The sequence below is a fragment of the Helicoverpa armigera genome, chromosome 25 (assembly GCF_030705265.1).
Source record: "Helicoverpa armigera isolate CAAS_96S chromosome 25, ASM3070526v1, whole genome shotgun sequence".
NCBI lineage: Eukaryota > Metazoa > Arthropoda > Insecta > Lepidoptera > Noctuidae > Helicoverpa > Helicoverpa armigera.
This window is the reverse complement of record NC_087144.1, coordinates 6,657,164-6,670,804: the sequence shown is the minus strand read 5'-3', so window position 1 is coordinate 6,670,804 and position 13,641 is coordinate 6,657,164. Positions and strand designations below refer to the sequence as shown.

Below are 13,641 nucleotides of genomic sequence, written 5' to 3'. Positions count from 1 at the left end.
GTTATTTATTATCTTTGAATATTGGGCTTTGTAATTGGTTTTTCGTTTATGGTCGGCCATGAATAATTGGTTTTTGAAAATGAATAGTCAGATGTCGGTTCTGAAGTATTAAGATAAGAATTCAGTCCGAAATAATTTTTCGGATATATAGAAACATTAAGTATTTTGTCATAAAGTTTCTCTTTAAAGGTGTATGATGTCTTTGTTTGTTCTATAATGGTTGGGTCTGTGTTATTTTTAAATCTTTGAGAACAATTATTGCAATTTTTAGATTTCTGGAGTATACTTCAAGTACCATCAGAAACATAGTACAATCAAAATATAAAGTTCAGTTGTTTTGTAAGAATTGTGTTCTATAATGTAACCTACCCTTTTTTAGATCAAGTAAGACAAAGTTAGAAAATTAAGGGCAAGTATATTACCTACCTATCTAAAAGTTCACAGTTTCCATAAAAACAATAAAACAAAAATTAGTTCTCTATGCTTTTTACTGCATCACCACATTTGTTTTTAGTACAAAGTAATTTGCTATTCTTTAAGCAGAAGCACATATTGCAATCCTGGACTGTCGTCGACCCAGGTTTGCATTTCGTCTCCTTTGATAAAGTAACCATGGACTTCCTCAGCGCCAGTTGGAAAACCTTGTTCAATACTTTAGGAAGACTTATCTTTATTGTATTGCCGGCGTATTGGTAGGATCCTGCTGTATTTGATCCTTTTGATATCTCAACTACTGTTCCTTTATTAGGGTCAAATTCGGGATTTCCGTCAGCATTTTCGTTAGCATTTTCATTTGCATTGTCGTTAGCGTTTTCATTAGCATGTAACATAATAGCGCTTTCAGTAGTTGATGAAGTTTCAGGAACTTCAGGACCCACATTTACTGATTCATTTTCGCTAGAATTCTCGTCCCCTTCCTCATTAGGACTTTCATTGAGCATTTCATCACCTTCTACAATCGGGAACTTAGTACTTTTTCCATCCTTTAATAATTGTTGCGCAGTAGGTGCAGGGGTAGGTACGGTACTTGATATGACACTCTTCTGTGGAGCTGGATTATTAAGCTGAGCCTTAATCGCTTCCTCGGAATCTGTATAATATTCGACACTTTCAGTTAAGTTATCATTCGTAGTTTTGGTGGTAGGTAAAGTGTAGATTTCATTACTTTCTCGATTTACCTCTATAGCAATGTTTTGGTTTTTATGCATTTTATGCGGGGTCGGTTTTGGAGATACCCTTGCCATCTCTTTTGTTGTTGCCTTTTGACTTTCGGTCCTTAACGCTTTTTGGTTCCCAGGTATGAGTTCCACAGCTTCTGTTATTAAATCCTTGCCACAGATCCTTAAGTTATACGAGCCAAGTTCAAGTTTTTTAGAGTAGTAGTTTCCAGTATTACAGACAAGTTTGTTTTGGTTGATACAGTAACAGAATTGACAGGGAGCTAAGGAGTACCAGTTTTTTACTTCACAGTTACTGTACATGCTGTTGGGCTTCATGTTTCTACGGTGGACTTCTTCATCACAAGTATTTTTTGTACAACGATCGGAGAGGATGATACCTTTCGGACCACATCTACATACATTGCAGTCGATAGAGACATAACTATCAGGCTCGCATTCATGTTTCACGACGTTACTGGGAGGTAGTGATTGGAAGGTTTCGTAACAATTTTTGTGTGGCCATCGTCCATCTTTGGTACAAATGCAGGTTATTAATTTTTGCACGTAAAGCTGGTTCGGATTACATTGCCCTTTTGTAAGTTCAATTCTTTTGTCATCTGAAACATTTTATCATTTTATGTAAACTAACACATGTTTTAAAACCAACAGCATTCAGAAATTCGATCCAAGTAGCTCACCTTTAGTCCTATTGCAGTTCAGAGCTTCGCATTCAAATATGGCCTTCGAGGTGCACAAGCATTTGTTACACTCATTCTGCACCACGTCTCCTACTTGACAAGACTTGACTTGGTGCCGAAAATTACCTGAAAATAGTTATTAAATCAGGAGACCCACATTTCGGAATAGCTATCAATATATTTGATAAATTAGCTAAAACACTACAAGATAAAGATGGGCTTATGCTTCCAAAAGAATTTACCTGCCGACGATTTAACACTACTAATGGCAAAGCACAATATGAAACAGGATAACAACCACATGCTTCTCCAATAAATGCTGAAACCGTAAAGAAACTTCGATCATCGTCAGAACGTAATTGGAACAATTGATAGCTTTTTATGTGATTTTTTATTATGATTGTGAACTTCTTCCTTAACTACCAATTTAAGGAATTATATCAAATCTTTGGAAATAAGACCGTGACTTACAACTAGGGTAAGTATTTTCGTTAATTAGGAACGATCGTGAAATTAGCATAGCTTCTGGTGTTTCATCACCTTTAGTGGTAACAAACGGTCCAGGGTCTTTATAAATATTTTCATCATCCATGATGATCTTCTTGTCTTCATTTGTCTTTTTAAACTGTTTCCAGCAGTCACATTCATAATAAAGCCCTCTTAAATTGTTTGAAATAATTTCGTTTGTGGGAAAACTATTTGCTTGTAGATAACAATTACAATAACATTAAATTTTTCATTTACCACATAGAAAACGACAACATATTTTTAAACTTCCATTTATTCATAAAAGCTAAATGGATCACTTTGTAGTATTTTTGATGAAGATGGGATATTCGCCGACTTTAATGAAGGTGGGGGTAGCATCAACGCAGGCATCGCTTAGACTCTTATAGCAATGTTCTTCTACTAAGATCCTGTCGGCTTCACACTCACAGAAGAAACATTCGTCGGTCACCTTGCCTGGCTCTTCACATTTATGCATAGTATGGTTGTGAGGAACCTTGATTTGGATAGGAAACTTCGGTTTTACTGTTGTGTTGTTTGAAGAATTTTCTGTTGAGAGAGTTCTTTTATTTAGTTGTTTATTTACAGTAGGATCTGTTACTGTAGTTACTGGTCTAGATTCTGTGCCTACAATTCAATTATGTATTGCTAATAAAGTATTGAGTATGTAGCTTCTTCTTCGAGTTTTGAGTATTTCATTAATCGTCATCAAAACTAAAAAGGTCCAAGAAGTTTATTTGTAAATATATAAAGGGTACAATTACCAACAGTCCTTCTTCCCATGGGCACATAGTTAATCCCAGGAAATGCTTGTTCACAGTATTGGGTCTCTGGCATAGGCCGGCAAAAATATTTGATGTTTCCCATGTAAGGACATATGCAAATCTGACACCTGTAACAAGCTTACTATTGCAATCTAGTCAAAACACCTCAACTATGGAAAAACCAATGATGAAACTACATTGCACATAGTCGACATATATTTTGTACGTTCATAACAGTAAAAAAATATTATAACACAAAAAAGACGGTACATTTTGTTTGACTTTAAATCTTCCAATATTTTGACCGTACAAAATAAAACGTGCAAAATATCGAGAGTGCTACATGGTACTATCATTGGACCAAACAAAGTAAAAAAGTTTGGTAATAATAATGGTGTCCACGGCCGATTTCGGGCACGGCGGCTGTTCTCATTTAAGGAGATCAGCCAGCTGCGCAGGACATATTATAGTGCACAAGCATTTGCGCAGACACAGGTGCACTCCCTATTCCTTCAGTCTAATAACCCGATGGGACGGCAATCCGATACGACCGGAAAGAGATCAGGCGCAGGACCGACATTAACGTGCTCTCCGATGCACGGGTGAATCAATCACCAACTTCCGGACTACGGGCTGCTTTGTGAAAGTTTAAGAAAACCCACAAAGCGATTTCGGCGCGACTTGTTAATAATTTAAGATGTAAAACAGAAATAATAGTTGATGCGTTATTTTTTTTTCTTTGGTAATTGATTAGATATATACTATTATAAATTGTATTTCATTAAAATCACCCTATAATATACTGCGACCCTGCAGTACACTGTTGTCTTGGAGAACTATCAGATACATTATACGTTGTACAGTTCAATAATCTTCTCGATATCATAACTTCTTCTTCTTCGCCAGTATTTCTATAACTGCCAGCTATATCAACCACATCATCCAATTCATCCACAATCTCGTCACCACCAGCATTGTCGCCACCATTAAATTCTTCGTAGAAAAGGTCTTCACTATAGTCTCCTCGGATACCACCGGGACTTTTAGTCTATAACAATATAGCTATCATATTGAATTTAGCAAAATTATGGATTTTAACATCCTTCTCCTCCTATACGCTGTTGATCTTGAGCAAGTCGAAACCGGAGTAAAGATGCTGTTGATTTCAAATAATAAGGGTCATACTCATACGTTATAAGGGAACCTTGCGAAGATAAAGAAGCGACCTTAGACATAATAAGTAACACAGAAACAATGTTCCAGGATAATTAAATGATATTCAGGATAAAAAATAAAATAACATATGAGATTTTATTTCAATAGGCTATCTAAATGACAAAATCTGTAATTGATAATGGGCATGATACAACCAAAAATACGTAAAAAATGTTATTATTAGACTAGTCTTATAATAATTAGTAGCTAACCGTTTTAATTCACTCAGATTATTAAATAAAATACCAAGGACAAGCATTCCTATTTTTAGGCACGCAGAAATAATAATGAGCAGAAATGAATTTGATTAAATTAAAGCCAACTTATTGCTAGGGAGTGGGAAGACACCAAGTTAGCAATAAAGGCTGCTAACTGTAGTTCTGCGAAGAAAACTTTTTGGATATGAATCGATCGGGAAGATGTGTTAGGACCACAAGCCCAAATTTTTGCATTGATATAAGTTGCGAGCCGCCATTAAGTTTAAGTTTGCCGAAAAACTACTTATGAAATAACACAGTGCAGTATACAAATATTATATGTTTTATCCAAATACAGGATGTTGTCAAAGATTGCATTTCACGATCGCGTATGGTACTTTTTCAAAGAAAACATGTGGAGGTGGAACTAGGGGATTTTTTCCAGAACTGAAAACAAAATAAAGTTTAGAGTTAATGTCAGATTTGGCCGTAGTCATTAAATATTTGATATGAAATGAAACAGTCTGTGACTTCGGTAGAATCGTGCATTAAGGGCCGCCGTACACGGACTGCTCGAGCAGTTAGCGGCTGAGTGAAATACACGGACCGCTCGAGCGGTCGGCGTCGACTGCTTGAGCTGTCGGTTGTTGACTGCTCGAGCTACGACCCAACTGCTCGAGCAGTCAAATGAGAAAACAGACGCCGCGAGGCCGCAAAGGGCGGGGGGGAGAGGGAAGTCGGAGAGCTGTCGACTGCTCTAGCGCAGTCAACGGCTCGAGCAGTCGGTGTATGCCTCGCAACCGCTCGCGAGCGGTCGACGGCACGATGGAATTTCATCATGCAGTTGACGGCTTGAAGCGGTCGCGACTGCTCGAGCAGTCGTGTGTACGGCCGCGAATGAATGACTATAGTTCACTGCGCGGTCGCGGCTTTAAGCAGTCGGTCTCAACTGCTTGAAGCGGTCCGTGTACGGCGGCTCTAAGATTTGGCCATATAGACTGGTCATCAGACTAATAATTTAAAATACTTTATAGAATGTTTGGAAGCTGTGAAAAACTTCAAAACTAGTCTCATCAACGAACGTTATCGCTAAATGCAATTTTTGCCAACAAACTTAAATGAAACTAAAGAACTTAATTTAAACAAAAACAAAACAGAAAACCCCGTCTGTCTCGAATTTCGGGGTGGTTCTACACAAAATGGATTTTTGGACACAATTATTATAATATCCGAATCCTCAGGCCATGTTCGATTTAAGTATCGGCTTTGTGACCATTTATAAATACATTTTATACTACATGTGCACCCAACTTCAGAATATTTCCCACAAATGAAGTCTCTTGCTTTTAGTCATCAAAAAATACAGCTACTTTACTTACAGTACTTATAGCCTTCTCATTATCGCAAAGCGCAGGAGAACAGTTAGCGTATTCTTTTAAGCCCATTTCTGGACACACACAAATCTTACAACCTAACTTAAACTCTTCACCAGGAAAACAAAGCTCTAAATTCCTAGTTGTGTCTTCTACAAGTTGGTTACCTAACAAAGACTGAGACAATTTGAATATTTTCTTCCAAGGTGTGTCTGTTTCAGAGCAAGTTCTGTTCGTGCACGCTTTGTCTTTCTTCTCGCCGTTTGGAGGACAGATACATATGTTGCAGTCGTCACTAAATAATTCCCCGGGAGTACAAGTATCTGAACGCAAGAAATTAGGCTCGCATTGATTTTTGGTGCATTTGTTCACGTTTTTAACACCATCCGTCCCACAGAAGCAAATGTTGCAGTCAACTGTATAGTAAGCTGCTGGCTCACACGCAAAGTCTGCTGCTGCAATTACATTCTTGAGTTGACTGCCACAAGTATTATTCGTACATGATCTATCTTTTACCAATCCACTTGCACCGCAAATACAAAAATTGCAATCGACTTTAGCTATAGCGCCTGAAACACAAGTGGAGGTGATCGAGACTGTAGTTAGAGGCTGAACGTCATCCTTGTGAGCCTCTTGTATTGTCAGTTTTGCCTCACAATCATCAAAAGTGCACCATTTCTGATCAATCTTACCATCTGTGGTACAATAACAAGTATTGCAACCGAACTCAATGAACGTATTAGGTTCGCAAGTAGCATTATAGTCTATTACATTTGATTTGTCTCCTAAAACCCTAAGTGTTCTCTTTCGGCCGGAATCATCCGTCACAGATGAGCATAGTTTAAATTTTGTATTACCATTATCTGGACACAAACAATATCTCCCGTGGTCGATGAAGACTGAGTTCGGATCGCAGGTTTCACTGGCAGTAATATCTTTAATAGCACTTCTCTCTACAAAACTGATCGTTTCCTTAAGAACACGCTCTAGCATTATCAGCTTATTCTGTAACGAACAAACTCTTGTGCAATATTTTTCTTCAGTGAAACCACTTTTGAGGCAGAAACATTCCATGCACGTAGGTACCAGCTCCCCAGGACTGCATGTACTCTTGACAAAATCGTAGCTGAAATCGCTTAGCTTCAAACATTCTTGTTCTAAGCAGCTCTTTTCGTTCACAGCTCCATGAGAATTGCATTCACAGTAGATACATTTTGGTTTTGTGAATTTGTTGGGTGTACACACACTTGAAACATTCCTTAAACTGCTCAATGAATTTAAAGGACTAGTTCGTTCTGGACACTTAGTCCTTGAACTCAATTTCTCATCAGGAATACCATTTTCGGGACATCGAAAGACATTGCAACCAACTCTGTAAAATGTTCGAGGGATACATTTTCTTGACTCAGGCGCTTTGTGACAGGTTTCCACGCATTTGCTTTGGACGAAGAACCCGTCATCTGAACATAAGCAGTGGAGACAGGTGAATAAGTACATGACTTTTGGTATGCAAACTTTTTTTGTGATCACATCTATTGATACGTTGGGTCCTTTTAGAGAGCAAGATGAGTCGGTAGCACACCGGGCTTCGGACATCTTCCCGGACGCCGGGCACACGCAAAGACTGCAGTTTATGTAGTAAGACCTGAACGGTGTGCACCACAGCTCTGCTCCAGACTCTGGATTAGTCACATTCTTTTTAGTACCGTCGTCAGAACACTCTGTATTTGTGCACATTAGTTTCCCATTTTCTTGGCAAATGCATTGACTGCACTCTTCCCATATGATCTGGCCCGGCTGACAACTTTGTGGACGCCCTATCTGTTGGCAGGTGACTTCGCTCCATCGTCCTAGATTGTTGCAGTAGCATAGTCGGCCATTCAGTAAGAATTGGGTGTTTGGAACACACGTGCCTATGGAAAATAAACAAAAATGTAGTAGAAATTTACAATATCATTTTATTTTACTTTTCATGTGAGTACCTAAAGATGTTCGCAAAATTGGAATAGTTTTGTAATTAATATTATTTTTCAGAAAATATGTGACGAAGATGATTTATCTGAAGATCCCACCCTTGGTCCAACCATTGCTAAGCACAAACCTAGAGAAACATCCACCATGACTCAAGCTTCTCAATCTCTATCATCTACACAGCTTTTAATGACGAACTAAATAATGGATAACATATATATGTACAGATCTTGAAAATAATAAATAACAAGAAACAAGACTTACTCTGTAGTGCCTCTCCAAAACGTATCCCTGTTAGCAAGGTTACAAATGTGACAATCATAAACATTTTATAAGAAAAAGAGTATTTTTGTTCCCTACACGATATTGGTAAAGTTAAGATTTTAATCAAATTCTTTCAGGTCCATTAACTACGTCATATTTGGAAATTGAAAAAGTTACGTCTGAACAGTTTTATAGTTTTCGGTCAATTTAATTAGTTATTTGCTTTTTAATGATTAATGGTTTTAAGTTAAGTGTTTTTAATGGTTTAGTAGTAATTTATTTTTTATGCCAATCCATGCCGTCGTGGAAACTGATTTTCTTTATGATTAATTTTTTTTATCTTTGTGTAATATCAATTTTAAATTTGGAGGAACTTAAATTAAGTTTGTTTCACTAATAATTAAGATTGCGGCTCTGTAATTTTTCGCTTTCTTATTTTTTTCGTCTACAGTTTTTGCATTGTTTTTAACCATTTAATATCACATCAGATCACTAGTAGATTATTCAAACAAAACAATATTATATTCGTTGAACACCTATGTACTTTTCTGTTTACTTTTATTTAATATTTGTTTTATCGACATTATGCGGCAAATATTTTTATTTATTGTTGCTTTTATAGGTATTCGATTTTATAACTTTTGAAATTTCAATAAGTAACAGAACCGTTAAAATCATAAAGTAAAGTAAGTAGGTGTTGAAAAATGTATTCAGTTTCAGCATTTTATGCGTAGGTATTGCAGAAAAATACTTAGTCGTTGAAAAAAAATGACACGCTTAATCAAATACTAAAGTCTATCAGTGAAAAATTCGTATCATAATCACATAGGCCTGGTGATCTAAAGGGCGTGAGTGTGAGTGGGCAAATACATATATGCCTAAGTCTGGACTGAGGCCTCCCCCAAACTGAGGAGTGTCTCTGGGCGTAATGTGGGATATTTTAAGCTTTGAAGATGCTACTGCCCAGTTGCGATAAACTATGAATTGTAACATAAGTAAGGGACGGGATAGATGACAATTTACAATCTATTACGAACAAAGAAAAAAAACACTAATTTTAGTGAATACATTTATTCATTGCTCCACAAACCCTCCTAAATAATAATATGATTCATCAGATCCTTGTAACATGCCGTGGTCATCGTAATCATCGTCATTATAAGCCGTGTTCCTCTAGATACTTGTGTTCTTTCTCCATCTCGAGGGCCTGGTTGTAGTTCAGGCAAATCTTCTGCGTACAACGGAGAGTCTCGTCTTCTTGACAGTAGCATTTGTTGCAGTCGTCCCTGGAAAAGATGGGGAATCATTTTGGAAAGACAGGCTTTTAATATTTTTAATATTAGGTGCGGACTGGTTCAAAAGAGATACTAAACGCTGCAGAAGGATCAATGCAATATAGGTTTCAGCCAGTTAAAGTTTGACACTCTACTAACATTAACGCAACTAATATTCACGCATCTGAAAAAAAACCTATCTACCCAATTTAGGACGCGGCGATTTTAGAAATCTGATATTACTTGCTTCACAAAAAAGTTAAAAGGTCCCTACACCGCATCTCAAAACCACTTACTTGTAAATATGGTTTGGTATGCACTTTTCCTTATTTAAATCAAACGTCAGCCGGGAGCCATTTCTTCTGGAGTTGTAGGTCCTCATCATGACTTCAGTCTCGGCGACGCAGTCCCCCTTTGCCTCGCAGAAGGTGGTTCCGTTGCAGGAACACTGCACGCACTTGGACTGGAGTACACTGTTCTCAGCGTTGTCATTTGCGTTGCATGGTAGACCTTTAAGAAAGTTTGAATGTAGTTATGGGACTATTGAACTCGGGAATTGGGGAAGCAAACGTGGGGCCGACAATTATCTCTGTGTACATAGGTCTGTAGTTAACTACTTTGGCTGTAGTGATGGGATACTAGTGAACGAGCATCGGGGAAGCTACGAAGCACCTGCTGATAGCAATTTAATAAATACTATACCTCTACATAGTTTGTAGACTTGAGACAAGATTCGCAAAGATTAGATAAATCCTCTCATGGATCAGTTCAGATGTCACATGTAAGAATGAGATTATACTTGTGTGTGGCAATGTGAAGCAAATCTTCCGCTCGTCTACTCGCTCCATCAAATAATAATAGAGACTAAAGGATTTGTATACCGGATGACTCACCAGACTTCTTCACAGCCTCGGCCCTGTGTATGTCAGCGAAACTGACACACAGCAGCTTGTCACACAAGAGGTTCTGATACTCATTGCAGAGGCATACGTTGCAGTCCACCTTGTAGGTCGTGCCGGGCGCGCAAGGGGAGGCAGTGTGAGGCAGAACTGGCAAGTCCCTGAACTCGCTATCCTTTACCGGTGGACGAAGGTCTTCTGGTACTAATTCTCGAGGCACTGGAAAAGGAGGAATGAGGTAAGTATATTAATGCACAGATTTTGCGAATATTTATTGGTTTTGAAAATTACTGTTTTTGTTTTTTTTTTTTATTAACCGTAGGTACCTGTAGTGGGATGTTTATGTCCAGGTAAAAATAAATAAGGCAAAAAAGAAGTATGAATTTACGAAAAGGGTTTTAAAAATTCGAATGCCAGTAGGTTCTGTTAAAATATTTAAGCATTGATTGCTATTATCCCTTCTAATATAAAGACTGGCTATAGAAAAATAACATGTACAGGTAAATAGTGAGTAGAGGTGCCTACTGCAGGACAGAAGAAATGGTTAAAGAGTTGCATCTTACGCTTTGGTTGAATGCAGGCATTGTGGGCAGAACACGCAGGCACTCTATTAGCCTTGCAGAAGCATCTTTTACAGTCTTCTTGATACAGTCTCCCTGCAAAGCACTTTCGACTGGGCGGCAACGGCGGGAACGCTGGTGAATCAGTTCTCAGATACCTTTTATTCTCTCTTCTAACTATTCTTCTTAGCCTCTTTCTCTTTTCAATTCCTTCTCTATTTTTCTCAGCATCGTTTGGTTCTTCTTCGCTAATTTCTCCATCGTTTTTAGTCTTACCACTTTCTATACATGCTATTTTAGTGCATAATAGGTTATTTCTGTGACCACAATGGCAAGTGTTGCAATCCATTCTGTACTTTTTCCCGTAAATGCATTTCATTCCATGTTTTATTTCTGGCAGATCGCTGGCATTCGTCACATTAGCTGTAATTTATTATAATACCATTAAAATGAATGAATGAATAGATTCAAAATCATGTCAGTATAATTTTACTTGACTACAGACTTGTTTTGCACTGCCTTACCTAATAAAGCTTTATAAAAAAATGGGTTTGGAGAAACGACATGAAAACATAGTTCAAACAAAAATAAATACCGAATCAATAAATAAGGTAACCCTATTTAAACACTAATATATTTAAGTAGCAATATCATCCAGCAGACAACAATCCTCTCAGTGCTTTTTCATCCAAGATGACATCTTCTAAGCAGACCATCGTAGAACACGACGCGTGGCCATCCTGACCACAAGTGCAAATATTGCATTTCAAACGATACTGCTTGCCGGGTTCACATATAGTACCGTTGAGACTGCTCAATTCAGGAAGGATTTCAACTTCATTCAATCTATCGTCTCTCAAGGGAAAAGACTTCTTAACTTCTTCACAAGTCCTTTTTGTGCAGACAAGGTGACCGTCCACACAGGCGCATCTGTTACAATCGACATTGTACATAACATCAGTATTACAAAAATCTGTCTGCAGATCACGTAAGCGCCTCCAGGACCTGCCAATGTCGTCTAGTTTGATAACGTCATCAGGAAGAAGAGTTTGTACGACCTTGTTTTCGATTTTAACGCAAAGTCGGTCGATGAAGTAATTAATGTCGCTGCACGCGCAAATCTCATTTTCTAAACGAATGATGTCACCGTAGACACACGTGTCAGCTTTGAGGCCATCGCCGCAGTACCTAGTAGTGCACTGGGTAACATCAACGACGCCGTTGAGGGGACACCGACAAACGTTGCAGTCGAAGAGGTACAGAGCATTGGGGATGCAAGCGACATTAGTCCTTAAATTCTGCATGGGATCGTCGTAATTTGCATGGAGGTATCGGAATGTTTCTTCACAGGTGTCTGACATCCAATTGCCTTCGTTGCTACATGTGCAGAATGAATTATCTTGTCTAAATACAAGGTTTGGTTCGCAATCTCTAGTTGGTCTGCCTAATCCTGGAAATAACGAAAATAAATTGATTGAAATTATAATTCATGTAATGTATATGAACATTAAATTTTAATGTTAGTGGTGTAATCCTGTTCTTAGGACCTGTAGGTTGTTTATTTTGATTATTTTGTCTAACAGGATTTTGTTTTGTATCCTGTAGAGCACAGCCTTTGTGTGCATAACTCTATATTTGGAAACGCATGTGATGTGTCTCCTAGATGGTCTGCCCCATTGCCTGAAAAGGGTTTTAGATGGTGATACCTGCCTATTCGCGACAAAATCTCTCCGTCAACGAGTTTGTTATACATTTCTGAGTGACTTACCAACAATTTCATCCTGGCATTCTTTCGGGCGACAGTGGAACACACCCTCAGGGGAACAAACGCACACGTGGCATGGACCCCGCACCGTGGCGGTGGGCACGCATTGCTTCACCGGCTCCACTAGGCCAGGCATAAACTAACTTTATCTGTATCTCCTTAAGGTCTAAATTCGGTTACAATGTTCTGTTTAAGTGGTGAGGATTTGAAGACTTATTTTTACCGTCCACGATACATATAAAATAATTTCTCAATAGCTACTGGTATTGAGCACGACAACCATGTATTTTTACGTATCAATACTAAAGACTAGGGAAATACATATATAAAATATTATAATTATTTATTTTACTCTGTCTGTATTTAATTTATTGTAAATAGACTTGACAATTTGTAAACAGCAATAAAACGATGTGTACAAGAAAAAAAACTGATTCTTGCGTGTTACGTCTAATCGTATATATCAAATCAACTGTTCTAAGTAGAGATGAACCCATTTTTAAGGACTACGCGTGTTTTTCAATCATAATTTCTATTATAATTTGGGGTTATTTGTTTTCTTTGCTTTTTTTAATGTTGTGCACTTTTAATTTTATCTGCCCTATCGCATCTCTCTATCGCTCTAAGGTTTGCTGTTAGAGAACCCAGTTCTGGGTTAAGCTCGCCTTGTACATGTCTTCACAATGCTGTGTGTGTTTTTAATGTTTTTGTGTACAATAAAAAAAATTAATAATTTCAGTAATATTTCTCTGCGTAATATTATTTATCAAAGAAAAATACTCACATAAAGCTGAATCAGATCCCTTTAAAAATACTAAAGTTGTTATAAATGTCAGCAAACTAATCAACATGCTTCGATTTTAGTATATTGAATGCATAATGGAAGAACAATTACTGAAGTAGCTCATTCCTGCGCAATCGGTTAAATGTCCACTTAAATCCGTCATAAAGCTAGGCCATTAATAAATTAATCAACCATTTACGATTATTGGTA

At 37.7% G+C, this 13,641-nt stretch overlaps 3 protein-coding genes across 4 annotated transcripts; all 3 read right to left on the bottom strand.

Moving 5' to 3' along the window:
• Positions 1 to 455: 455 nt before the first annotated feature.
• LOC110381957 (uncharacterized) lies at positions 456 to 2,207 on the bottom strand. The gene is made up of 3 exons (XM_021342394.3): positions 2,101 to 2,207; positions 1,859 to 1,984; positions 456 to 1,777 (listed from the first exon to the last, which is right to left on the bottom strand). The coding sequence occupies exons 1-3, from the start codon at positions 2,159 to 2,161 to the stop codon at positions 471 to 473; spliced, it is 1,494 nt and encodes a 497-aa protein (XP_021198069.3). The 5' UTR covers positions 2,162 to 2,207; the 3' UTR covers positions 456 to 470.
• A 453-nt stretch (positions 2,208 to 2,660) lies between these two features.
• Positions 2,661 to 8,720, bottom strand: LOC110381966 (uncharacterized). Its single transcript, XM_021342411.3, has 5 exons — positions 8,150 to 8,720; positions 5,921 to 7,827; positions 3,921 to 4,177; positions 3,130 to 3,257; positions 2,661 to 2,914 (listed from the first exon to the last, which is right to left on the bottom strand). Exons 1-5 carry the CDS (start codon positions 8,211 to 8,213, stop codon positions 2,661 to 2,663), a joined length of 2,610 nt encoding a protein of 869 aa, XP_021198086.3. The 5' UTR covers positions 8,214 to 8,720.
• A 492-nt stretch (positions 8,721 to 9,212) lies between these two features.
• On the bottom strand, positions 9,213 to 13,601 carry LOC110381956 (uncharacterized). Of its 2 annotated transcripts, XM_021342393.3 has the most exons (5): positions 13,432 to 13,571; positions 10,886 to 11,305; positions 10,317 to 10,541; positions 9,720 to 9,933; positions 9,213 to 9,435 (listed from the first exon to the last, which is right to left on the bottom strand). In XM_021342393.3, exons 1-5 carry the CDS (start codon positions 13,496 to 13,498, stop codon positions 9,306 to 9,308), a joined length of 1,056 nt encoding a protein of 351 aa, XP_021198068.3. In that variant the 5' UTR covers positions 13,499 to 13,571; the 3' UTR covers positions 9,213 to 9,305. The 2 variants fall into 2 exon arrangements, with proteins under 2 accessions (XP_021198068.3, XP_049701768.2); XM_049845811.2 differs by lacking the exons at positions 9,213 to 9,435; positions 9,720 to 9,933; positions 10,317 to 10,541; positions 10,886 to 11,305 and adding exons at positions 11,312 to 12,332; positions 12,651 to 12,770 and having other exon boundaries at positions 13,432 to 13,601.
• Positions 13,602 to 13,641: the final 40 nt, after the last annotated feature.

Coding starts and splice junctions, on each gene's coding strand:
- LOC110381957 (XM_021342394.3), bottom strand. CDS start 2,161: ATGTGGTTGTTATCCTGTTTCATATTGTGCTTTGCCATTAGTAGTGTT. Junction 1,985..2,100: donor TAGTGTTAAATCGTCGGCAG/GTAAATTCTTTT, acceptor AACTATTTTCAG/GTAATTTTCGGCACCAAGTC. Junction 1,778..1,858: donor GAACTGCAATAGGACTAAAG/GTGAGCTACTTG, acceptor AAAATGTTTCAG/ATGACAAAAGAATTGAACTT.
- LOC110381966 (XM_021342411.3), bottom strand. CDS start 8,213: ATGTTTATGATTGTCACATTTGTAACCTTGCTAACAGGGATACGTTTT. Junction 4,178..5,920: donor ATGAGAAGGCTATAAGTACT/GTAAGTAAAGTA, acceptor ATATTGTTATAG/ACTAAAAGTCCCGGTGGTAT. Junction 3,258..3,920: donor GGGTCGCAGTATATTATAGG/GTGATTTTAATG, acceptor AGCTTGTTACAG/GTGTCAGATTTGCATATGTC.
- LOC110381956 (XM_021342393.3), bottom strand. CDS start 13,498: ATGTTGATTAGTTTGCTGACATTTATAACAACTTTAGTATTTTTAAAG. Junction 11,306..13,431: donor GGGATCTGATTCAGCTTTAT/GTGAGTATTTTT, acceptor AATAAATTACAG/CTAATGTGACGAATGCCAGC. Junction 9,436..9,719: donor ATACCAAACCATATTTACAA/GTAAGTGGTTTT, acceptor CATCTTTTCCAG/GGACGACTGCAACAAATGCT.